The sequence below is a fragment of the Barbus barbus genome, assembly GCF_936440315.1.
Source record: "Barbus barbus genome assembly, chromosome: 1".
Classification (NCBI taxonomy): domain Eukaryota; kingdom Metazoa; phylum Chordata; class Actinopteri; order Cypriniformes; family Cyprinidae; genus Barbus; species Barbus barbus.
Window position 1 is genome coordinate 14,367,513 of NC_136729.1, and position 27,631 is coordinate 14,395,143.

At 37.7% G+C, this 27,631-nt stretch overlaps 1 protein-coding gene across 2 annotated transcripts in view; it reads left to right on the forward strand.

Moving 5' to 3' along the window:
• Positions 1–27,631, forward strand: part of LOC306871985 (exocyst complex component 6B-like) — a 114,522-nt gene that overhangs the window by 35,273 nt on the left and 51,618 nt on the right. Inside the window, exons 8-16 of one of the 2 annotated variants that reach the window (XM_079420291.1) lie at positions 2,991–3,059; positions 8,897–8,980; positions 10,429–10,475; positions 11,051–11,171; positions 12,230–12,301; positions 12,942–13,039; positions 13,920–14,025; positions 14,626–14,735; positions 25,190–25,301. In XM_079420291.1, coding sequence (XP_079276417.1) covers positions 2,991–3,059; positions 8,897–8,980; positions 10,429–10,475; positions 11,051–11,171; positions 12,230–12,301; positions 12,942–13,039; positions 13,920–14,025; positions 14,626–14,735; positions 25,190–25,301 — 819 coding nt within the window. The remainder of the gene's footprint in view (positions 1–2,990; positions 3,060–8,896; positions 8,981–10,428; positions 10,476–11,050; positions 11,172–12,229; positions 12,302–12,941; positions 13,040–13,919; positions 14,026–14,625; positions 14,736–25,189; positions 25,302–27,631) is intronic. The other variant, XM_079420292.1, reaches the window with a different exon arrangement.

Consider the following 27,631-nt stretch of genomic DNA (forward strand, 5'->3'; position numbering starts at 1 on the left):
GGTCACGTGTGACGTAGGCAGAAGTAGTTACCGAACTTCATCTGATTTTCTCCTCCAACTTCAAAATCGTCCGAAATCGTTGTTTTACCTTTTTTGTAAAGCGCGTTTGATTTAGTCTTTGCACATTCGCTTTTTAAACACTGGGTCAATACTGCCGCCTATGTCACGTGAGTTGTGGATGCGCATCGCAGAGCTAGTGCAAGACTAGCATTTGTGGTTAAAATGTATTAATTTTTATTCTGAAAGTGAACTAATCCTTTAAATTTGAGGTAAACGTGAATGAATCACTCAGCTAGTTAATCAGATTTATTCAGCTCTGACTGATTCATATCCAGAGTTTGGGTATAATGCGTTATTCAGTAACTGTAATCTAATTACTTTCCCTGATAACGCAGTAAAGCAGTTACATTTTAAATTTATGTAATTTGATTACAGTTACTTGTGTCAATAAAATTACGTTACTTAAGTTACAAATGCAGTGTTAAAAAAAAAAGAAGTAAAAATCATGTTTTGCGAGTCAGTATGCCCTTTAATAAATCACCGGAGAATGCGAGCTAAAATGAGAGTCTTACAACATTAAGATGCAATGAAAGGTTGCTATCATATTTCAAAATGTTGCACTCTACATATTTTAGTCTGGTATTATAGTTTTGGAAAAGTTCAACAAGTGAATGTGTACAAGTTTATGTCACAGTAACACTAATAAAGTAAAAAATAAATGACTCATCAGAATGAGATCAACCGCTGGATTAAACTGCGTCGGCATCACAATTCAAGGCTTATTCCTCACAGCGCGTCTTCTTCCAAAAACTAAAAGTAGCCGAGATGAACTTGAATCTTTCTACAGAGGTGGCGTGAGCGTTTACATGTTCACGCGTCTCAAGCTTGGTTTTGGCGTGGATGATTATCTTATAGTGCGCGATGTGCGTGGGCATGATCACATTATAGGTGGGCTCAGACGGGAAAGACTGTACCTCGCATTGGTTTCATACGGATTATTTTTTTTTCCGACATGATTTCATTTAATAATAGACACTTCAAGCTTTCTTAAGATGTACTGTATTTCTCATGTCATTTTCGTTCATTCTAGTGACTCGTTTCAGGAAGATATTCACTGAGACTGAGAATGCAGAGCGCGCACCCTATTTGTTTTCTTTACTTTACAAAACCCCCCCTAAAAAAGTTTTGTTGATATTGGGAGTGAATCAGGGTATACAAATATAGGCCTACTTATGTTTTTTTTTTTCAGTCAATATGAAATTAATGAAAGAACTAGGAGTTTCTCTTTGTAGTGTATTTTTTAGGTTTGATATCTTAAAGTAAACTTGAAAGTAACTTGAAAGTAAAGTAATTAGTAATCGGATTACTTTTTAAATGCAGTAATCAGTAATGGAATCACATTACAATTTTAAAGAAGTAATTAGTAATTGGTAGTGGATTACTTTTTTTTTTGTAACTTACCCAACACCGTTCATGACTTCTGAAGAATCGACTTAGATCTGCATAACTCTATCATAGTATTTTACTACAGTGTTCCATCCACGTTAGCCAAAAGTCATGAAAATCATTCCAATTTCTGTTTTATTTTTTTTTTAATTGGAACCATTTCTGAATATTGATGAATCCTAGTTCCTCTGTCTCTGTGTCTGTGCCTCTCTGTTAGTCCCTTTCTCCTGCTTTACTCTAATATCCCCATGGACTTGCTGTTGGGCTGCTTGCCCAGTCCAGGATCCCCTCCCTTTCTTAATAGAGCGTCTCTGCTCGGCAGTTGTTTAGTGTCATTAGGGCTGCCCTGCTCCTCTGAGGCGGCAATGTGAGACGTGTGGAACATGCAAGACGTGCTCCCCAGCTGTGGCTGCCGGCACCGGCACAGAGAGAAAGGATGATTCCCGGTCTCGCTTCGCTCCTGAGAGACAAATTAAAGTGACGCAGTCAAGACACTCTCAGTCGGTGTTCATTGTTTAGTTTACATTGTTTATTTGGACGTGCCCAGATAAGCATTGTTTGTGTTGTGTGACTTCTTCGCTTGTTTTGACATGGTGTTTTTACTTGGTCAAACCGAAGCAACATAAGATTGGCACTTGTTGTGTTTGTACCAAAGCACTGGTGATGGACTTTTGTTTTCTGTTTGCATTATGTTAAGTGGACAATTTTGTAGCTGAGAAAAAGCTGCTAAATAGATGTAATTTGTTGACTAAAGTTGCCATCTCTTACCCAATTGCATGATGTTGCAACATCGTTAAACCATTTTGAAATCTGTTTCACAAAAAAAGTGAAAAACTTACCTTTAAGTGACCCTGGTAAGGTTAATGCTTTTTGCCCTCTCGTTTGACCTTTCCCCCTTCCCTTCCCTCCAAGCTTCAATCAGCCTGTGCGTCATCATGTTTTCCTCTTCTGGCTCCTGCTTGTGCCAGCCTTTAATCTGCTCGAATCTCTGGGGCTTCCTGAGAAACGGGTTGTATCCAGAGATGCAGATCGTTGCCCGTTTAATGACCCCATGCCACCTGAACGATGTCCCCTTGCGCCCCTTTGTCCTGTCTGTAAACTGTTTCTAGGGGAGCATGTTAATGTGAACATGCCGTCCCTGAACCGGACAGACATTTCCAGCGCTGTCCCAGTGGTGCATCAAGACTGAATAGTTTTTTCCACATTCTCTCTGGGTTATTGTTGGTGGTGCCACAACATAGTTGGGTTTGTATGTCCCTGATTCCCATTTTGCGGGCACCAGATCAAAGCTGGCATTGTTTAGTTGTCCATTTGTTTGGCTTACTTTTAGAAAAGACTCTTTCCTTACCGTTAAGGTCAAGGGTGGCTCAGGTCAAAGGGATGTAAAGAGAAAGAAAACCTGAAAAGCTATTACACGGCATTAATTTTAATGACCTTTGAATTCAAAATAGATTCTAGTTAAAAATAACATTTTAAAATTCCTGCTTTAGTGCTGCTTATCCATATAGGTGACGTGTCTCTCATTGACTCGTACTGTATTGCAGATTCCTGGTGCACATGACCTGGTGGACTTCTCTCCTGTGTATCGCTGTTTACACATCTACACTGTATTGGTGAGTATGTCTTGTTTGTGATCTGTTTTATTTCAGGTTTGAGTCGTCTGAATTATTTTTCAGAATATGATCTCTGTGTTGGCCCTCACGCTTACACATATAACACATATAACCTGCACTTTGTTCCCTAAAGCCCCTTGTTGCAATGTGTGGTTCTCCGAGAGAAAATGTCTGGTGTGTTTTCAGAAAATGCGAGTTTGTGGGAACAAATGTGTATTTTTATTGTGTATGAGAAGTTTTAAAATGTGTGTTGTGTTAATGGGACTTTTACATTACCATTCAAGTTTGGGGTCAGTAATGTTTTAATACATAATACTTGAATTCAGCAAGGATGCATTAAATTGATCAAAAGTGACAGTAAAGACTTTATATTGTTAAAAAATATATTTCTATTGTTTGTTGCTCTTTTAAACTTTGTATTTATGAAATCATTCAAAATAAATGTAAGTTTTCCACAAAAATATTAAGCATTAATTAAATATTAATAAAAAAAGTATGTATGTGTATGTGTATATATATGTGTATGTATATATATATGTGTTTGTATATATATATATATATATATATATATATGTGTGTGTATATATATGTGTGTATGTATGTGTGTGTATATATATATATATATATATATATATATATATATATATATATATATATATATATATATATATATATATATATATATATATATATATATATATATATATTAGAAAACAGTAATATTTTACTATATTTTGATCAAGTGCGTGCAACCTTGGTGAGCATTAAAAAAAGAGACATTAAAAAAATATAATCTTATTGACTCCAAACTTTTGAATGGTAATGTATCTGTAAATCTTTTTGTTTTAATGGTAAGGTTGCATGATTAAGTAAAAAATATTAATCGCCATGGCCAAAACAACTTAATTTGAAGTCAAAAGGATCACATACACTTTAGTTCTCGCTGGACATTTATTTCTTTGTGATTTTTTACATCTTAGTTTTTTTAAATGGCCTTTATCTGGATGTTAGATGTTTTTCACATCGTATTTCTAATTACAAAATTGCAGTATTTGACAAAATAATCGCTTTGAGTTTTTTTTGGTCCAAATCATGCAGCCCATAATTGATTAATTTCTCTTTATGACAAATACATCTGTTAATCCATGCTAGCTTGTGATTTTATATCAAAGCTGCAAAGTTGTTTGTTGATGACTTAGCTGAAATTTGCCAGTGGAAACTGCTCCATAGTTTACCAGCATGTTCTCCACCCAAAAGTACCCTGGAATGTTTCCTGCACAAACAAATATTGCATTTGACAGCCACGAGTACTGAAAAACACTTTTTAAATGCATCACTGTTAATTTATTACCTATTAACTTGCTAGACACGCATCTATGGAGTCAAGAGTCTTTAAACTGTTTGCTTTTGTAGTATGCTTCAAAATACGACCAGTAATTGGGTGTAGGTCTACGTGGTTGGGTGGGTGTTTTTTTTTTTTTTTTTTAATGTGAATGCGCACGTGTTTACTTTCGGAGTGTACGTGCTGACAGCTCCTCATGAAGACTCTAGTTGGTGGAATGTCACTTTTATGACCCTCTGGCCTGTAAATTTCAAGTGTGAGCAGACAAACTGTCATTACTACAATAGTCTTTGTAATGGAAGCTGGTTAGAATGGCATGCTGGAGTTCACGTCTTGCTTTTTTTTTTTTTACCAGTTCTGGAGACCAGGTCTAGGAGCCTTCTGAGGACGCAAAGGAAAGGGAGGAAAAGTAAAGGACAAGAGTTGTTTGAAAGTGACCAGGGAGTCATAGAAGGGACACACACAAACACTGTTTTGAGGTTATAGGAAAGAAAGCAAACAAATGAGCAGAGAGCCCCGATAAGCGAGTCAATGTCTTTTTTTTTTTTTTTTAAGTTTTTGTTTCCTTTCCCTGGCGACCCTTGAGTCACCTCAGACCCTGGGAAATCACACTGCTTACTTATACAAAAACAATCAGAATTGCACTTTATATGTCCCTGAAGGGCTTTTTTGTTTAACGGTGAGCACACACTCTTAAATGCCAGTGTTTGAATGCACATATGGCAGATACTTCCCATTCACTGTATATCCACTGTCCTGAACGCCCCCACAGGAAGGAAGTTGTTGAGGCTGTTGTATGTTTATATGGCGATCGGCCTTAGTGTGACATCGCTCCTGGTAATTTAAACAAACTTTATGTAAACACGACTACTTGCTACTGTAAAGAGTGAGAGGGGCAGAGAGACACTTATGGAAGGGAGGGAAATGAGTCAAATATAGAAATTGTTCATGACCTTGGTGCTGTACATGTACAATGGCCCTTTTTTTTAGGTCTGCTCTGACTTCTGAGCTGGCTGCACTCCAGATGGCCCGAGCTGGGAATCGGCAGGAGTCGCTGAGGGGGTACACCTGGGTTCCCTTCATGCCAGAGGGTTGTGACCCGGCCATGGTCTTCCTTGCCTTTTTTTTGTGCTTGTGTGTATGTGTGTGAGACAGAATAGGCCTGTGAGGCCTGGAACTATAAGTGTTGAGCTGCTGTGGATTGGCTGTGGAAGTTGAACTCTCGTTGGAAAGTCAAGCCGAGGGATGGAAAGAATAAGGATGGAGAAAGAGAACAGGACAAGGAAGAGGTCAGAGAGCCAGAGGGTACAGCCTGTTCTTTGGTCAAGTTTGGCTTGAAAAACTTAAACTTAAAACACATTGTCTTCAATTTCTTCACACTGCCGTAAAACAATTGACATTTTTATGAATCTGCAGATAATAAAGTTCAAACGGACAGAGGAAAAACATTATCCCTCTGGAGTGGTGGAATTAAAAGAGAACAGCAGACTGCAATAGAATAGAAAACAGAGAAAAGAGGAAGCATGAGTTGTTGAAAGTGTGACCTCTATGCCTCAAGGTCTTGCACTTACCATAAATTCTTGTTGTTTTTGCATTGCCAGAAAACAGCCAAACTGAAATGGCTTTTTCCTTTTAAACCAGTCTGACCTCAAGTGCAGCCACTGAGATTTAATGGCGCTACTGTGTCAGAGATTAGAGGCTGATGGAGATCTCAAGGGGTCACAGTCACCTCTGTTTGCTCACTGTTTTTGTTATTTGTTTGAATTCGTCATCACGCATTTAGTCCATTTTGGACTTTTGATTAGAATGTATTGGTGGTTGATTTAGTAGGATTTTGCACAAGAATCCATTTCTTGATCAACGTCTTTAAAGCAGCACATGAGTCCATTTTCTGGACAAGAACATCTGAGATAGATTAATTCTGCTCTATTACTTTCTCTCTTACTCTCCTGTACCCTCTTCCAGCTCAAACTCCTCCTCTTTACTCCTGACGGAACTTAAGGTCTGAACAATATGTCAGTTCTCTGACAGTTCTGGTCTGTGTTCTGATCAGTGTAAACACAGGCTGGGTGTGATGGGCCAGCTACAGTGGGAAACTGCAGGAGATGGAGAACCACAGTTCAGACCTCCATCCTACCTCTCCGACCCAGAGAACCACACCCAAAATTCAGCTGGCCAACACCGCTGTATCCGTCACTGTCTTTATTAGTGGAGCTCTGGAGATCAGAGGCACCAGACCTTTGTGGAGGGAAGTTCAGCTGAACTTTAGTGCGCAACTTTCTTCGATCGTTGATGTTGGCATTGTCCTCCTTTGATTTTGACTGTTTAGGTTAAGGAACATCTATAAGAGATGGAGCGTTTGGACACGATTAACTGGGTTTAGACTGCAGTTGGTAGACCTGCTCTTCTCAGTCCTAGTAACCGCAGAAGAGTTTGCATAGCCAACAGGCTGGACACACTCGGTTAAATTCCCTTCACACAGAACATGGCATCCTTCTAAAACATACTTTTTTCCTTCCGTTTTAAGGATTCTGAGGTAATACACATCCTGCTCCAAAGAGTCTGTGTCGTCAATGACCGTATATTGTGTAGGAGACATTTTGCCCCACTGTGGACTGTTCAGTTTTGGGGAAGCTACTTTAAATTATGGGCAGCTTACAGTTTGACAAGTTGCAGCTTCAAAGTTGAGTGGTTATGAATCATTGAATCCAATTTTTTTTTAATAAATTTGATGAATTAACCCACTGGCTAAAATGAATCAGACTTCCCAGCACTTTTTGTGAAAGAGAAAATGTAGCATTTGGTGTTGAGCGAGTTACTTTCTTTTTTAGACTTTCTTCTTATGTTCTTCACTGAATTGTTTCACCTTCTGTCTTTCATTGTGCTCTGAAGGCCTCTGTGGTCAAAGCAGGATATCTGTTCGATCCCTGCTGTTATTAAAGGTTTAAGGTTGTTCTGAAGTCATTCAAATTTATATAATGCTTTTCCATTTCTGTGCCTACTTTTTTCTCCTTCAATTCTTATTTCTCAAACCTTATTCTTCCCCACACATCATTTACATTTGGGTGGTCTGGGTTAACTATTTGGGCTTTGTAACCAAATAATTACTGGTTTAAGTCCTTGAGGGACTCCGTATTACTGTTGTGCCCTTACTGAAGATTCTTGCATAATAAGTATGCTGTAATTCGCTGTAGCATCAGCTAAATGACAAGGTTGTAGACTACAACTCTATTCAAAAACCTAGTGTGCTTCCTTCATAGACAGCATTTAAGTCATCATAAGTTTACCAATGTCCTGCAAAACCTGCATTGATTTAATCCAGGTCTTCTCACACACAGGCTGCTCAGGTATATTAACGTCCGCCCAAGTATATTTGGTGACACTTTTGTTTTTATTACTACTATTATCCTCTTACACTTTAATTTTTTTTTTTTTTTTATCTGCCTGAGATAATGAAACCATCCGCGATCGATTAACTAGTGGAAAATCTCCCCTCGCTCCCATGCGTTTCGTACTGCTCGTTCTGTGTGCTCAAGAACTGTCGACACTCCCACAGACAATCAGTGCAAAAAGTCATTCAAAATGTTAGACAAACTAAAAGTTGTCTACTATGAATACTCATTTTATTCAATACAGAAAATTCTATTAAAATACATTAAAAAGATTTAAAAAAAATTGTAAAATGAGTTCAATTTAATTAAAAATGCGCTATTAAAAATAAGTAAAAATATCCTATAAAATATTTAGTAAAAAACTGGCAGCTGTGGTTGCCAGAAATTTACTGTAAAAATTTATCTGGTATGACGAAATGGCATATACTTGCAAGAAAACTAATTTGCCAGTTTTTTTACTGTAAAATGGCATACAATGCTAAGCGATTTACAATATTTATTAACATATATATAACACAGAGCTTATATCTCACTTTTGTTATTTACAAAATAGTTCTGTGTGGTCAAGTCTTGTCCTGTTTTATTATCTTTGTAGAAGAGGTACAGTCACCCGCTCTGGCTAGATAAATTCAGAGGCCCTTGACTGGAAGTAGCGATAAATCCCACCGTGCTGCTGTTTTCTGTTTTTATCTCTGTTGCTCTGTGCGTTACTGTGGTGTTTCTGCACTCTGTTCTGACAGGGACGTGTGTACATTTGTTGGTGTCATGCCCGAATAGACTTTGATAGCAGTCTGTGTTAGGCGGACAGGAACTGCACTCTGGGTTTCTGGGAGAAGGATCAAGTCTTTAAGCGGTGAATGTGGGCTTTTGTTTTTAGACCACAAGCCTCTACTGTGCTGTATTCTGAATCGTACTATGAGATTAGGAGAGAGAAAGTACCTGATATGCTCTTATTTGAAGTTTAGCACGGCCTCTGTAAGCAAAATATAAAATGACTAGTACTCAGTGGTCACAGAGCTGTTCACACAAAATGAGAGTCATGCCTGTTAGTAAACAGCCTTATTCTCACTCAGGTGTTTAGAATGTGTGTCTGCTTCCCCCAGGGTGCCCGGGAAACGTTTGAGAACTACTACAGGAAGCAGCGGCGGAAACAGGCCCGACTAGTGCTGCAGCCTCACTCTAACATGGTACGCTATCATTCAGCCTGAGCACATGCTTTGTCTGACTGTCTGTTTTACACCCTTCAATCATATTCACTGCATCACCCCCAATCACTAACATCACCTCAAATAAACTCTCAGGAACTGTGAGGTAAGCCGTTATCATTACATAACGTACAAGTTTCTGCTTATTTGAAAATGGATGCATACAAAAAAACTTGACATGTATAGCTAATTTACATTTACATTTATTCATTTAGCTGACGCTTTTATCCAAAGCGACTTACAATTGCTATATATGTCAGAGGTCGCACGCCTCTGGAGCAACTAGGGGTTAAGTGTCTTGCTCAGGGACACATTGGTGTCTCACAGTGGATTCAAACCCGGGTCTCTCACACCTAAGGCATGTGTCTTATCCACTGCGCCATCACCACCACCACCCCCCCAATTTAGGGCCTGAAAATTAATATTTAGATTTTTTTAGTGTAGAGGTGTTCATATATAGTTTTCATTGGCTTGAACAACGATTGGAAAAGGATGTGGAAACATCGTTCCAGTTCAAATATAGCTCAGTTGTTGAACACTTAAGTTTTCCTTATAGCAGGGCTGAATTATACATATTTTCCAAATTTCTTTCTAGTTTCTGTTTTTTTAATTGCTGTGCGTTTAATGCCATTGCAAAATACTTAAGGTCTACAGTACCATTCAATAGTTTGAGGTTAGTAAAAAAATTTGATGGCGCAGTGGATAAGACACATGCCTTTGGTGTGAGAGACCCGGGTTCGAATCCACTGTGAGACACCAATGTGTCCCTGAGCAAAACACTTAACCCCTAGTTGCTCCAGAGGCGTGCGACCTCTGACATATATAGCAATTGTAAGTCGCTTTGGATAAAAGCGTCAGCTAAATGAATAAATGTAAATGTAAATTAAATTAATCAAAAGGGATATTAAAGACAATTTACAGTGTTACAGATGTTTTCTATTTCAAACGGTTTCCATCAGTATATTAAGTGGCACAACTGTTTTCAACATTGAGAATAAAAAAATACATTTTACAATGAATTAAAACAGAAAAATGTATTTTAGGTTGTAACAATATTTCACAATATTACTGTTTTATTTTTGATCAAATTAGTGCATCCTTAATGAATATAAGATTTCTTTCAATAATATTTAGATCTTTTAAAGCCCCTAATTTTTGATTGGTAGCGTATGTTAAAGCATTGGAGATATTTGCAGATTGTCATTGTACAGGTATGTTGTTATTTGTTCAGTCATATGACTTCTTGTTGAGGTAATAGAGGTAACATTCTTTCAAAGAAATAATTAATTCTGACAAAAATTTACAAATATTTTGAGGTCGTAATTTAGTTTATTCCATAAATAATAAAAACCTTAAAAAGAGATGTAATAGTAGACTGCTCAGTTAACTGATGTTCATAAACTCTTCTTTCTCTTTCCTGTGGTCTCCAGCATGAAACGTTAGAGGGTTACAGGAGCTACTTCAATCAAATTGTCGGGTAAGTTCAGTGCACTTTTTGTTTTGAATGGCCAAATTAACTAAAAAACAATTATACATGGTTACTACGTTCATTTTTAATTTAGAAGAGAATTAAAACAGCTGAAGCCTTTTTTGGCTTGGCGTTCAGACCCTCCCTTTAGCCAAACGCTCCCTTTCCTCTGGCCCTTCCTGATTCTCCATCCCAGTGCTGCCGAAAAACACTCTTAGCTTTAGAATTTATGGTTCTGGGGATCTGGATTGGCAGATTGGTGTTATTCCGAGCGTCTGAAGGGGAATATCGAAAAGGCTGTTGTCTGGAATGGAAGCTTTTACAAACATCCTAAGTGGCACAAAAAAGGCTTAGGGCACTTGCACAGTGGGATCTCTGGGATTTTTTTGGGAATGTTGCTGGGATGTTCAATGACTCTGATGCTTTTGTGTGCTGGAAAGCCTAGTTGTGCCCATTTGGGATATTATTGACATAGCTTTATGATATGTTTTCCTGTGATGTTTTAATGTACTTACTGTTTCTCTTTCATACCCTTTCCAACATTCTTTCATTTGTTCCTGTATTTCCCTGTATATATCCTGCAGTTTTTTTGTAGTGGAGGACCACATCTTGCACACCACACAGGGCCTGGTAAACAGGGCTTATGTGGAAGAATTGTGGGAGCTGGCCCTTTCAAAGACCATTGCAGCCTTGCGTACACATTCAGTATGTCTGCACACTACACGCCTAACATACACTAAGCAAGCTGAGCTGTTCAATCAAGACATCATTTTTATGGCCAGCCTGGAAGGGTTAATGGCTTCCCTCTGGAGTTTCTGATTGTTTTTTAGGATTGTGGTTTTCTAGTACAATAAGGTGTGTGGTTACAATTACTTGAAATTTCTATAATGTTGTATTTTGTTATATTTACAACATACACTAAAAGTTTGTGGTTGGTAAGATTTTTAAATGTTTCTGTATGCTCTGCAGCCTGCATTTATTTGTTCAAAATTACATTAAAAACAGTAATTTTGTAAAATATTTATTTTTGTTTTTGCTTTCATTATTTCAAAATGTAATTTATTCATGAGATGGCAAAGCTGAATTTTCAGAAGCCATTGTTGCATGTTCCTTCAGAAATACCGTTTTTTATGATTCTTTAACAAATGGAAAGTTCAAAAATTTGAAATATAAATAAGTCTTAGTCACTTTTGATAAATTTTAATGCATCCTTGCTGAATAAAAGTAATATTTCAAAAAGAAAAATTGATACTACATTTTTAACAATAGTGTAAATTATGCACAGATGTACCTTACATGTTTACAAGTTTAAACCATTGTGTGATTTTAAAAATACAAGTAGTAAGTTCCTGCAAAAGGACTGCAGCGGTTGCCAGAGTAAGTAAATGCACATCTTTGTGGTATTTGTTGTCCTTATGTAGCTAGCAAACTGTAGTAATAGTAATATCTTTATTTGTCCCTTTACAGGGCAATTTATGCAGCATCAGACCTCACAAACACACAAAGTTTATAAAAACATCACAATAACACAACCATGACAAAAAAGTAGACCTTACTATTACATTAAAAACACTATTCTAAAAGCATATTCTTAAATTTCAGAGAGATCCCTAATCCTCTTCTGGGTTTTAGAACTACAATTGAACAGCTCTTTTGAAAAGCAATCTTTTTCTTGCATTTTTGTCAGGTAATCTAAATCCTTGTGCTGTTCTTCCTCTGCTTCTGCTGTAACCCATCACTCTCTCTCACTTGTGTCTACATAGTCTTATTGCACTGATCCAGACCTGATATTAGATCTGAAGAATCTTATTGTGCTGTTTGCAGACACACTGCAGGTGAGTGTGGTAGTACCTAATGATAACAGAACTTCGGGTGTCACTAGATAAGATTTATCAAATTAAATGTTGATTACTTCACGTGGTTATAAATAATCACATACCATAATATTTTCGGAAAAAAGGGAATATCATTTAAAAATATTGTGACAGACGAGCTTTGAATAGACATTGCAAATGTTATAGTGCTGTCACATCGATTAATCGCATCTAAAATAAAAGTTTGTGTTTACATAATATGTGTGTACTGTGTATATTTACATGTGTATATAGAAATACACATACATGTATATTTATAAGAAATATTTACATGTATATATTTAAATTTATATATGGTTTTTATTATATGTAAATAGAAATATTACATATTTCTTGAATATATACATGTTTGTGTATATTATTTATATATACATGTAAATATACTCAATACACACAAATATATGATGTATATCGAGATTAATCGAATTGACAGCACTAGTATGTTGTTTGTTTTATTTTCATATAATTAATCGTAATATCAAGTGTAAATGTATAAACACAATTTCATCCTGTTTTCTGCTCAGAGTTGCATTCATTTGCTTCCTGTTTTTAACTGAAATGGATATTATCCACCCCTCTCTTCACCTCTCTCCCCCTGCAGGGTTATGGTTTTCCAGTAAACCAGTTGTTTGATATGTTGCTGGAGATGAGGGATCAGTATGGAGAGATCCTGCTGAAAAAGTGGAATCAGTCTTTCAGGTGCTTTCTGCCTTCTCTTTCTCTCTCCCTTTTCTCTGATTTCTTCATCTCTATCCCTCATTTGAGTAAGGATAATGATGATTTGGTTATCACCTTATGACCCTTGAGAAATCCATACCGAAGGAATTACACTAATAGGGTTATGTCCAAATCAGCTTAAATCAGATTGTGTTTACTGTATGTCATTTGTTCTGTTCTTCAATTCAATACTTGGTAACCAAACATCCATTTTTTTATGAAATATCAATTTTTAATGCCCTATATCAAACTACCATTTAAGGAAATTGCCTGAATGTAGTACTCAGAGATTTATATTTGCGGAGGTTGTGGATTGCAGGACAGTTGAAGGACAGGGAAATTTGGTCAGGCCAAGCCATCTAAAATCACTGATCAAATTATCCCCATGAGACTAAATCATATTGCTTGAAGCACAAATATTTTCTTCTTTTTTGTGCCGGGATCCCTTTAAAAAGCATTTAATCCAAAAAATGTCAATTGGTTGTGGAAAAAAAAATGTGTTAAAGCTCCTTGGAGGGAGATGATTACGATTTGTTCGGCTGAATCTTAAGAGCAGATTACATGGAAAGGTTGTTGTAACCTTGCTGGAGTCGTTTTTCTTTGCCTGTCAGAGACACTTGATTCACTCCATAAAAGAATGATGCTTTGGACTCTTTGAATGGCTCAGAATGTCATTACTGTGGGAAAAGGCATTCAAGGAGATTGTGACTGAGTTACACAAACACAGACACACTGCTCATGAGTCCAATAAATGGTTTTTAGATTTAGTCTTCTTTAATATCCTGCTCTTGCCCTCAGGTTTATGATCAGTTCATCTGTGAAGTCAGGTCTTTTTCCCCTCACACTTATTCTGTTTATTCAGGCAAATCTTGGATCAGGACAACTATAGCCCCATTCCTGTGGCGTCCCCTGAAGAGTACCAGCGAATAGCAGGCCAATTCCCTTTCCAGGATCCAGAGCTCGACAAGGTGAACATTAGGCACATAAGAGAGCTTTTATCCCACAGATTTTCTCACAGATTCCCTCAGTTACACACCCTCTGGTCTCCTCAAAGACACAAATATCCTCCTGCTGTCCAAGAAGTTGATTACTAACATGCGCATCCCCTGAAATACTTGAGCTAAGCCATACATTTGAATTCTCCCATTGACGTCAACAAGAACTACTGCCCAATACTGTTATAGTAATCAAGGATGCTACCTTTCTTGGTGATACTTGCAGCTGTTCTTTTTCATGTAATTAAGCTGTCTTTGTGTTTTCTTTATAAAGGAAATCTCCCAGTGTGTTCTAGCAACAGCATTTATTACATTTATTACAAAATATATTGTCAATATATTTTTCATTTTGAGCAAAAAATTTGATTGCATTTAAAGCACTTACAATAGAAGTACACATGTCAAGGCATCTGTTAAAATGCACTCCAGAACCAGAATTGTCCAACTAGAAAAGTAGTCCCACACCAAAAAAAAGATTCACATTTCTGATTTTAAACCCTTTAGAACACCTGCTCTGTGATGTGCTGTAATATACTGTATTTATTTACGTACTCTTGTAATTATTCTAAACAGATGCCTTTTCCGAAGAAGCTGCCATTTTCTGAATTTGTGCCTAAAGTATACTCGCAACTCAAAGAATTCATCTACGCCTGCCTGAAATATTCTGAGGACTTGCACCTTAGGTAAGAGCGTGCAAACACACTTTAAACTGTTTCACACCTGCGTATATAATCCTTCCATCCAAATGTTCTCATTAGCAAATCATGCTGCCTGGATGCCAGCTTACATACCTATTTTTGAACAGCAGGGTTTTTTTTATTCTTTATTTTTTTACCCTTCATTCTTTTGTAATGAAGTCACTAAACCTGCCCCATTGTCTTTGCCTATCCCCTAGAGTAGCCGCTGAACTTCAGAGAGGAAGTTCCAACGGTACCAAACAGTTTCTGTGTGTTTTCCTAATTAATTGCATGCTTGGTGCTAGTGAGTGTTATTTCAAGGAATTTCTCCCAGTGTTGACTGATCTCTGGTCAGTTTATGAGTTCTTAGAATTACTGATGAGGTTGCCAGATGCGCCGAGCTGTTTAGTGTGGCCTACCCTGAATTCCCAGTCTGCAGACTGTTGGACATAATAAACGGCTCTGTGAAATGGCGCTTCGGTATGATCTCCCTTTATGATATTTCTCAGAAGAAAAGTCCATTTCACAAATGTACAAAACAAACAGTTGTGGAAAAAAAGCACTTTTGGATTTCCCAGTAAATGACTAAAGACCTGTTTAGCAACCTGTTATATAACGTCAGAGAGTGAACTTAATTTAAGAAGGCAAGTATATTGCTATTCTTGTTGCTCATACTTAGGATGCCCTGCGTATGAACTTTTTAGTGACTTGCTCGTCTAATCGAAATTTAAATTTAAATCCAGACTGTATTTAGGGAGCAGACTTGGAGAAATGTAGTTTCACCACTATAATCTAGTTATTCATTTATCGGCTAAGGCCTGTTCACAATAAGAACAATACATATTACCATTATATTGTAAAAATAACTCCAATAATAACAAAGTCCATAATTATGACAAAAACAATCAAAATCTATCTGACAATCCACAATTGCACTACAAGTTTTTTTCCTTCCTTTTTTTTTAAAGAAAATAATACTTCTATTCAGCAAGGACAAATTTAATTGATCAGATATTTTGATATTTGATCAGATATGTAAAATATTTGTTACCAAAGACTTCTGTTACAAATAAATGATGAGATTTTGAACTTTCTATTAATGAAAAAAGACTGCTAAAAATGTCTAATTTTCCATCTCAGAAATTTTAAAATGTATTCAAATAGAGACCAGTTATTTTATATTCAAAAACATAAAAAAAAACAACATACTTGACCCCAAATGCTTGAACTGTAGCGCATGTTTACTAGGGGTGGGACAATAGATCGATATGGCGATATATCGCGATCTCTCCATGCGATACGAGAATGATATCTGGGTCCAAATATCGATATTTTAGTTAATATAGTTTGGTGCTCTAAATAGATTTCCCTGTTCACAGCATCTAAAAATGCATGGAAATTGCGGCCATGCTATTTCCAGCTTCTTTCCAAAAGCGCTCTGACTCTGAGCAAGTTCCATGAACCATGTTCTCTAGGAAGATGGGGAAGCACGAGTAACCGAAGGATAAACAGATTTCCAGCCACTGTATTAGCTTTACCGCTATGTGTGTGTGTGTTTATGGAGATGAAAACTAAAAAACTGCCCCAGAACAGCTATCAGCGTGGACCATAGGCACCGATTACGTTATTATTGCAGAACGCATATTCAGTTAATGAGTAGCATAACCTCTCCGCTCGGATCGCAGGTGGATTTCCATCACTTTATGAGTGAAAGAGAGCGCCGCCGGTGCGTCCAGTTTTATGTGAACACAACTGGATGCTCTCCCTCTGTCTCAGATATTACAAGTGCACGTTATGCAGTGTGGACAGTGGGCACAGACTGGCAGAAACATAAATCTGCACCTATGGCATTGAGGACGATACAAAACCTGGTCAGAGCCACAATGCGGAGCAGAAGTGTGCAGTGTGTGTGCTCCGTTTTTATGATGAGAGGAGTAGAAAGGTTGAGAAAGCACTCCAGGTAAATTTTGAAATGTACCAGGTTTATATCTATCTATCTATTTTTTTTTTTCCTGTTTGATAAGCACTTACATGTGTTTGTTTACACACTGAGAAAAAGAAAAGTATAAGCTTTTAATAAGTCCAAGAATAAAATGATTAATAGCCTACTCAACATGTTAAAATTGACTTACAGAATTTTTTTTTTGCTGTTTTCTAACAGTTTGGACTTGAATAAAGAAAGAAAACTTGCACTTAACCTTTCACTTTGTTTTGTTTAGACAGATATTGTGATGTATCATTATAGGATTTCCTAGGAATATATTGATTATTGCAGAATCGCTATATCGTGATATTACCGTTATTGTGAGCCATGTATCGTGATTATATCGTATTGTGAGGTACCTTGCGATTCCCACCCCTAATGTTTACAGGACGTAACTGGACCTCACTTAGAATAAAGGGAACATTTTTGTCAATTGGTATCTACGCTTTAGGGGTGTCCCCGACTAAGGATTTTCATAGTCGAATCGGAATTTTCTAATCTTGCCGATATTCGACTGATAGTCGAATCATATGTTTGGGGGCGGGGCAAAATACATTACCAAGAGTCAAGTCAGGCACAGTCATAATTACTGCCGTTAACACACAGGCAAAATGTGTGACGGACGACTCGCAGATACAAACGGGGTAAATAATGTTTTATGTTTTGATTAAAAGATAGCATGAAACGTCAGCGAAACCCTAAGAATTCACTTTTTTTTTAATGTATATGACAGTAGTTATTAATGATCTGCATTTCTGTTTTGAGCTGCGCGGGCTGAAGATGACCAGTAGAATGTAATATTTGATAGCAGGTTTTTAATCAATGGGATTTAACTCATCATTTATCTCATAGCCTATAGAATACGCTGGGGAAGTCGTGGCCTAATGGTTAGAGAGTTGGACTCGTGATCCAAAGGTTGCGGGTTCGAGTCTCCGGCCGGCAGGGATTGTAGGTGGGGGGAGTGAATGTCCAGCGCTCTCTCCACCCTCAATACCACGACTGAGGTGCCCTTGAGCAAGGCACCGAACCCCCAACTGCTCCCCGGGCGCTGCCCACTGCTCCGGGTGTGTGTTCACGGTGTGTGTGTGTTCACTGCTGTGTGTGTGCACTTTGGATGGGTTAAATGCAGAGCACGAATTCCGAGTATGGGTCACCATACTTGGCGGAATGTCACTTCACTTCACTCACTTCACTGCTTTGTTATTTATACAACATAACGTTAATATTACGACTTATAGGCCATCTACACAAAATACCCCGAATGCACGTGTCATGAACGTGTCTGCGCGGCTCTGAATGAACTCCTTTTGTGGACGTGTCAACAACGTGTAGAAACATGGCAGCTAAACTCTAAAACTTCACAGCATTTTATTATAATAGTGTTCTCATTATAATGTTATGTATATGACAGTCCCAGTCATAGTTATTAATATTCTGCATTCATTGTTGTTTGTCCTGATCACGCTGCGTGCGCTGAAGAGATAGTCACCGTACCTCAATGAAGCGCTTTACTGCAGGGCAACTCAACCAAATGCATCATATACGAGATAAAAAATATATACACGACATATAAACCAGCTGAAATGTCCTGAAAAAAAATCCAGTCTTTCACTCTGCCTTTGTCAATTTGAGTCTTGCTAAAGATTTAAATCCCTGCCGCCAAAATGCTCCTCTGTCGGTCACTGATTATGGAAAGTGAAACTTAAATCTATAGGGGTGGTAAATATTTATTTGAAGCTTCTTTCTTTTCAGCTTCTTATTTACAGAATTATTTTAATAGGCAGTATATTAACTTATTGGGAGAAAACTGGTAGTTTTATGTGAAATCAAAGATTTGAGCACCCCCGTATTTCCAAAATGGCATGATCATAAAACCCCGCGAATATTCGACTGGGAGATTGGGAGTCAAATCAGGCTCCTCCTATCGAAGCATCGAATCGTCGACTATTCAGGTTCACCCCTACTATGCTTATATAGTTATTTCTATAGCCTAGACATGTTTAATTTGGACATGTATTGTTATCCAATATGTTTTTCAATAGTGCACCTTAAAATAATATAGTTTTAAAGATGAATTTCCTCAAAATAAGTACCGTACTCACCTCTGTTTAGGACCAAACCTTCAACCTTTTGTATTAAAATCTCCCAAACACCCCTTAACCCCAGTCACGTTGTGTTGTGATCTGATATCTCACCCCTTCTCCTAAACGGAACAGTAGGTCAAGGGGTTGAGGCTAAAGGTCACTGTCTGTAGAACTATCGTTGGCATTTCCGTCTGCCGCCCCCTGATTGAGCCATGCACTAAGACGAGTCCTCCCGATTGTTATCGTTTGATGTTCTCTGTCTCTGGCTCTGTCTTTGAGCCTCCTCGTAAGGTCTGATTACCTAAGAAGCGGATGTCCCAGTTGGGTATCCTAATCCTTGTGTGTATGTTTGTGTAGTTTTTGGGTGTGTGTTGCAGTTTAGAGGTTTACTGAGGAAATGAGGGAACATGATTCAGGACAGAGAACACGTAGAAACCTGCATCCTACCAAATTACTACTCCATTATCATCATCATTAGTGATTAGTGTCTGAAACACTGTCTAGCCAGCCAGACACTCTTAACAGTGTCGCCTGTAGAGTGGTCAGATAGATGATGCCCATGATAAGTTTGAAGTTTACTTTATTTATATAGCACATTTAAAACAGCCAGAAGACTGACCAAAGTGACATAGAAAAGATAACAGTAGAAAAGACTGAAAAGGCTCGTTGGCTTAATTTCAAGCAATGATTGCCCTATCCAAAGACTACCTGTGCTGTACAAGTATTGTTTTTGGAGATACATTCTGCAATCACTGCAAGAATGACTTTAAATGAGCAATAATACCTTTTTCCTGTCTGACAGAGTCTGTGCATGCTAAATTCTTCTAAACTGTCCAGATCCTGTAGCGAGTGTTGCTGCTCTGGACGTTGAGGGTAACTGCTTGGTTTATATCAGAGGTGTCAAAGTATTTTGCCTGCGGAGTAGCCCAATCCCATCTGCATGATGATTTAAGGGAAAAGCTATGCTAAAAACATTTGAAACTATTAATTATATGAGTATTATTTTCATATTGTTGTTTTGTTGATTTGTATTATTCTATTTTTTTCTTAGGACAGCCTAATTTGTTGTGTTAAAGCTTGCGTCTGAAAGAAGCAGAACATTTATTTTTATTTTGTGCAACATCACACATCTACACACATCTGCCAAATGTTTGAATGTAACTTAAATCTAAGTTTATGTGAAATGGATATATACAAGCAGAAAAATAGTAGTAAGAAATGAATTGTTTTCATGTCTCCAATCGATAATTATTAAATGTATTAAATAGGGCTGCAACGATTCCTCGAGTAACTCGATTACAAAAAATTATCGAGACAAATTCCTCTGCCTCGAAGCCTCTTTTAAATAATTTTAAAGCTCACATCACGTTCTTTCGCAATTATTATTTTTTGTATGACACAACGCGCTTACGTCACCCAAAAAGCGGAAGGAGACGCAAGTCGTTAGAGGTGTTTTGATTTGAGAGCGCGGGCAGCAAAATGGAAGATGGGAGCGGTAACAATGAGCAAAGAGAAGACTCAAACAAGAGAAAACGACAGAAAATGTCCAAGGTTTGGGATCATTTCAAATTGAAAAGTAAAGAGAACGCCGTGGTGTGTGTATATTGCAAGATCGAGCTAGCATACCACAACAGCACGTCGTCCATGCTACAGAAAGCATCCACTCTGCTCAAAGACCGGAGGACCGTCACCCGACCCGAGACCAGGTAATAAATTCAATGTAGCGTTAAATCAATGTGATTGCTAGTCGAGAGGAAGGCTGTTAAATAATGTACGTTAATTATGTAAGGGATAAACCACAACGGCCAGTGCAATTTAATGAAAATATACCGCACGACGTTGTGATGTATGATGCGGTCACGACGTGCCGTGGAGGTGTGGTATATTTTCATAGAATTGCACTGGCCGTCATGGTTTATCCCTTACATGATAAACGTACATTATTTAACAGCTGTGGTATAAAGCAACTAACCAATGGAAATAATTTACTGTCAAAAAAGTTGTGAATGGCTTTTACGATGAAACATACTATATACTTTCAGGGCTAGATTACAGCATGACCCATACACAAAATAAATATATTTGAAATATGTTTTCACAATATATCTGAAATATATTTTTTGGAATATATGCAAATATTCGAAATTGGCCAAATAAATATATTTTAGTTATATTTCAGAATATATTTCAAAATGATAAATATAAGTGAACAACAATGCAAATATATTTCAGATATATTGTGAAAACATATTTCAAACATATTTCTTTTGTGTATGGGGAAACCTGTTGTGCATTTTAATAAGCTAAATTGCTTTTCCTCTTTTTCTCCCTCTCAGCACTTCACAACGGAGTATGGACAGCTTTGTTCGCCCAGCTCAGTCATGCACTGTTCAAATGTTGACGTTTGAATAATTTTTTTTTTTTTTTGAGAAATAAAAGCCAAATGCTTGATCATTTTACAGCCACATCATTTTCGTTATGCATTATTTGTTTTGGTTGTTTAAAAACACAAAAAAAGTTTTTATCCGATTACTCGATTAATCGATCGATTAAGTGCTAGATTAATTGATTACAAAAAGAATCGATAGCTGCAGCCTTAGTATTAAACCTACACTAGTAATACTGATTTGATGCTGTTAAAGTGTAATTGAGAAGCAGAGCCCTAATCAAAATTGGGCCTAACATACACTGTATATTTTATTTTTTATTATTAAAGGTCCAATTTGTGTTAATAATTGGAAATGTTTAATATTATTCAGCCAAGAACAGTGTTATTTTCTCTTTTCTTGTCAAAGTTAATTCTTTGGTTAAATCTCCCTAATTACTAATTTTGTATAATTATTTAATCTGCATGCATTCACACTGGTGAAATTTATTTGCTTCTTTCAAAAATCTTTTTGTCCAGTCATCACTAAACATTATCCTATGCATAGTGGTAAAATCCAAACATTGGCTTTTAAACTCTGGGATTAGTACAGAAAAAGAAGCCATTTAGTATTTTACATTTGTATTGTGTTTTAAAGGTGTCCATGCCATAATATAACACTGTATGTATGTATGTTGGCAGAGGAAGTTGGCTCATTGGGATCCCTACCAAGACTTTGGCTACTCACTGCCTCCTCACATTCACCAGTCATATCCTTATGTGGCTTTTAGAATGTGGCTGATCCCCAGGCTCAAATGTCAGTTAAAATTCAACAATAAACATATGACCCCTTTTGGCTGTGCTCGCAAGAGTCCGTGCCTCGGCGTGTGGGGTCCAGGGGCTCCAGATCAAGCCAAAATCCCCCATACACACAGCTAATTTAAGAATATTGTCAAATAATGTCTCGACTCGCTGGATCTTTTCTTATTTGATATTTTTGTAAAAATGAATCCCTATTAGCACAAGTGCGATTGAGTAAGAGGGCAAGAGACAGCCAGATGGCGTTTAACCAGAGGTCTTGGATGATGGGGTCAGGATTCTGGGTATATATGGAAGAGTGTAGAGAAAGAAAAAAAACTCTGTTGCTATTGGAAACGGAAACCTATGACTGACACACCAAAGGAGCAAAGGAACAGCTCTGCATACTACCCAGACTAGTCCACCGGAGGCAATTAGTCTTTGTGGTCTCCCTCCGCTAATATTGAGATGAGATGTGGTCAGACGGGGAAGGAAGGGGCTCAAGTCCATGTGCAGGTGCCTGAAGACCAGACGTATGTGACTCCCCCCTTCCCAATGTATGTCCAGCGAACTTTAGACCTCCGTTCATAGAGCCACTTTACGAATGCGCATTTACCGTATTAACCTGAAGTTACCCTTGAGTTGAAGCTAGCTGCAATGTTACTCTTTGTGATGGTTGTATAGCTAACGAACATAAGTTCTGTGCTAACTGATGTGAGCCGTATCTGTCTTGCTTGCTTCTTCTGTTTAGTTTTTCTTTTTTCAGTGAAGTTAATTGGACATTTTCAGTCTCCGTTGGTTCCCTGCTCCTCTGTTCCTCTCAGGTCATTGTTTATCAGACCGAACCCCCACCCTAATTTTCACTGAAAAAGCGAGAGTTTAATGGATGAATAAATCAAATGTAAATGCCAGTAAAGCGTCTGTGTTTAATCAGACTACAATTTCTCTTTCTGTGTCGTAGCCTCCTCCCTCTTAAGATGAGGAGTAGCCAGAGGCCTTTGGATTCATCCAGACACTGTCAGTTTCCAGATCGTCACAAAAAGACCAATGCCTCGATTTAAAGCCAGGCCTTTCTTTTTTAACCTAGTTGAGGTTCTGTACTGGGAACATTTCCATATTGTAATGTACAAAATCAGAGCTATGGTAATCAACATCTGTAAACCGATGACCGTAACCCAGCATGCCATATGCTCAAATTTTGAACAAAACCAACACAGAAAATGTCTCAGTCACCTAGAGTTTGCAGCGGGACAGTAGATGCTAATATTTTAATCTATATATTGGTCTGGAAGCAACTTGATCGGATAGCACCTCCTTTTCTCTCTTTATGTCCTCCATCTCTCTGCTCCGTTTGGCTCTCCTCCTGCCAAGTCAGCGGAGGGAGCTCAGAGTTTTTTCCCCCTGCTGAGGAGAGGAACGTTTTTCAAATTCCCCCTCTGCTTTTCTCAACACAATGAGAGACGATTTAGTAATTTGCGAGGAATGCGTTTGTTGCCCAGATCGAGGCAGGAAATCTATTGCACCCTGGGCCTTGGCTCACATTGACGGACACGTTTGAGACATATTGTCCCTTTCTTTCTTTTGACTCTCTTCTTAATTATTTGTGAACCACTCTGTGGGGGGAAGATGCAGCTGCAGCCATACTAACGAGCGCTAGCCCCCTTTACTCCTCCCTACCCCCATCGGTCTTCAATAAAACAGAAGAGGAGAGTAAAGAAAAGTGATATCCCCCTTTTTCCCTCATGTTGATTTAAACCGTTTATCTGTGTGTGGTTGTTCTCTGGTTTTTGGAACATGCGTTACTGAAACCCAGAGGGTGTTATTGGGCCCTGAAGAGTGGTTTTAAATCCAGCCCATAGACTGTGAGTGTTCATGTGTGTAGGCCTCGCCATCTTATTCACTGCATCTTTTTGGTTCCACTTTGTGCCTTTTTTTTCTCTCCGAGGAGGTGGAGTATTAAGGATTAAAGCACATAGGACACACTGTGAGTCAGAACTATGCTTATGTAAATCTGGACCACAAAAACATCTCGCTCGGGATTCTGCTCTCCATATGTTGGGTCTGAAAGAAAATCATTTGCAACAAGTGTTGCTAGAAGTGTTCAAAGAAACTAGTACCACAAAATGCATATATGGAAAATCTATATTTATATGTAGTTTAGTTTAGGTGGTCAGATTTTTAATGTAATGGAAAGGAGTCTCTTAATCTTACAAGTGCTTAATTTATTTGATAAATGCAGTAAAACCACTAATATTGTGAAATATTATTAGCATTTAAAATGACTTCTCTTTTAATGTGTTAATGTATTTTAAAATGTAATTTATTCATGTGACGGCAATGCTGAATTTTTTAGCAGCATTACATGATCCTTTAGAAACCATTCTAATATGCAAATTTGGTGTTTAAGTAACTTTTTTTTTTTTTTTTTTAAACTTAAGTAACTTTATTACCTGTTGTTCTACTTAATATTTTTGTGGAAACGGTGATACTTTTTTTTTTTAGGATTCTTAGATAAATAGAAAGTTCAAAAGTGGAACAGTGTTTATTTGAAAAAACACTTTTTAACTATCTTTACTGACATTTTTACTATTTTTGTAACTAATAATGTCTTTACTGTTACTTTTTAATCAATTTAAATGCATTCTTGTAAAATAAAAGTATTAATTTATACAAAAAAACTGCTGACCCCAATCTTTCTAAGAGTAGTTTATTTAATTTAAGGGCTTTAAGCAACTTGGACATTGAGCATCTCACTCATTTTTAAGGTCAGCTAATAACAGATTCTTTCTTATCCATTTTTGTGCATGGAGCAGGACACAGTCCTCTACTGGTACAATATTTCCCTCCAATCTTGAATATGTGGTTATGGATTTGCTTAGGGCAAATCATCCTTCTCTAAAGAGTTGGACTTGTAACCCAAAGGTCGTGGGTTCGAGTCTCGGGTCCGGCAGGGATTGTTGGTGGGGGAGTGAATAACTAACGCTCTCTCCACCTTCAATACCACGACTGAGGTGAGACCCTTGAGCAAGGCACCGAACGACCAACTGCTCCCCGGGCGCCGCAGCATAAATGGCTGCCCACTGCTCCGGGTGTGTGTTCACTACTGTGTGTACACTTGGATGGGTCAAATGCAGAGCACAAATTCCGAGTATGGGTCACCATACTTGGCCACACACCACTTCCCTTTCCCTTTTCCTTTATTTCTAATTAAGTGAATTTTCATGTTCAGCTCCACAGAAATTGATGACATGATCCGTAAGTCTACAAACCTCCTGCTCACAAGAACCCTTAGCCACTGCCTACAGTATGCCATAAAGAAGAAAAACGTCGGACTGGCAGAGGTGAGGATCTTTTTTATTTTCTCCCATCTTTTTCTGTGTTTATATGCCAACGTCCACGTTGCTCTTGATTGATGTTGTATCAGTCCAGCCTCAACATAGAGTCTGTACCTGGGCTCTCTGAATTCTGCTTTTCTCTTGAATAATAAGATTATTTCACTCTCCACATATCTTGTAGATAGACCACTTTAAAACTCCCTTAGCCTTTCCTTTCTCACTCAGGATCACCCAGGATGGATATTTTATTTGAATTAAGTTTTCAATAATGATATTAGGGATGGGAAGATTCCCCGATTCGCTCGGTGCATCGGCAAAAAAAGTTAACGATGCGATGCATCGGTTTAAAAAGTGTGCATCGGATACAAGTTGTCATTTGTATCGCGATGCATCGTTTCTAACATATTTGCATCGGTAAAAAAAAAAAAATTATTTATATATAATTACTAGTGGATGCGTTGCACTTTTATTATTTAGAAAGTGACCAATAATCTGTGACCAAAATTTTATATGTAGATTGATTTCTCCTCTCAAAACTGTTCCTCAAGCGCGTTCTCTCATCACCACCGCTGCTGCTGCGTGAATATGACTGATCACAACAGTATGGAGACTCGAGGAAAAACGGGGATTAAAGTCCAAAACCTGACTTGAAATAACCTAACAAATCAATCGGGGCTAAAGCGGTTATAAACGACAATGTGAGTTCACACAATCTAACTAATTTGTGCACGCTTATTCTTAAGCAGCCCTTAATCGATCCACCATGGCAAACAGCGAATATATCTGTGCTGTTTAATGCATTTGAGACGTTTTGTTTTCCTCAGTGCATAGCTGACATGTCACGAGTATGTTTTTCATCTGTAAAAGTTAGAAAGTCATGCAAATATATCCATTTTGCTGTCAGGAGTGAGCTTACACTAGTGGACAAGCGCTGCTGTGCGCATGCGCACAATAATTCTGAGTCAAATATGCATTTTATGATAGCAGTAACTGTAAAGGGACTATTATAATGGGTAAATAAAATGTAAGCTAATACAGTCCTAATTACTAAGCTCATATGAGTTAATGTGTTTCTTATTGCAGTTAAAATGTAGTTTTAATTTAGTGATTTGAACTTTTAGTTTAGTGATTGTTAATGCTTTAAAGAGCAATGTTAGATTGTAATGTTTTAATGCTATCTGTTCTAACTATATAAGGTACAGCTGTTATAAAACCAGAGAGAAAGGCTGTATGGCTATGATAGTATGTGAGAGAGTCAGTGGTAATATCATTGCATTCCTATTGGTCAGTGAGCTCAGCTTAGCCTGACAGTTTGCCTGCCCTGAACCAGATTAGCTTTCCAGCATAAGTAGCCACAGTGACTGAGGTTGATCTTTGTTAAATTTGCTTTATGGAACCAAATCATTTGACAGTGAGTCAGACTAACTGAAATAAGCCTGGCCTATTTGGTAAACTTGTTTTATGAAACAGGCCTCGAGGCGTTAGAAGTCAGAAGATACACAAGTTAATTTATGATTTGCTGTCTGTCTGAACCAAAGAAATAAAAGCGACCATATTTTTTTTTCCATTGCATCGAATTGTGTTGAATTGAATCGAATCAAAATCGAATCGCACTGCATCGTAATAGGGGTGAATCATATCACATCGCTAGCTGCTTCATATGTATCTTCAATGTATTGTATTGTTGGCTATGCATCGAGATGCATATCGCATCGGCCTCAGTTATATTAAAGCATTAAATTACAGTTTTTTTTTTTTTTTACAGTTTGCAAGTTATAGCATGTTATTCTCTTATGTAGAGTATTCACTACATGCAAATGTCAAAATCAAGTAAACAACTTTGCTTTCTTAAAAGCGATTTCACAAATAAGGCTCTTGATCAAATAATGATCAGACTCAGAAGTTCTTACGTCAGGAAAAGTGCATTGCTGTTTCTAAACAACAGCATTTAATGTCAAAGGCCATTCTGAAATGGACTGTACGTAACAGTGACAGGCAGATTTGGCAAAATTATCTGCCACTGGCTGGTGGCATCCTGCTCTCACTCCATCCCTGCTTTACTCTGTCCGTGTTTCTTGCTCAAATGTGGTTAGTTTCTTCTACGCTCTGCTGATTCTGCTTGCAGTCTGGCCTATTTTTAACCCCTCAAATCCAGATGTGTTTAGTTCAGTTGGGTGCCGCTGATGAGAAAATTATGAAAGAATAGCAGAGAAAGAAAGACATTCAGTGTTGTATTTTAAAAAAGCAAAAGCTTTATTGTTGGTTTCAGGTCGTTTGCACAGCAAAGTCTAGTCTTACTACTACCTTTACACACACACACACACACACACCAGATC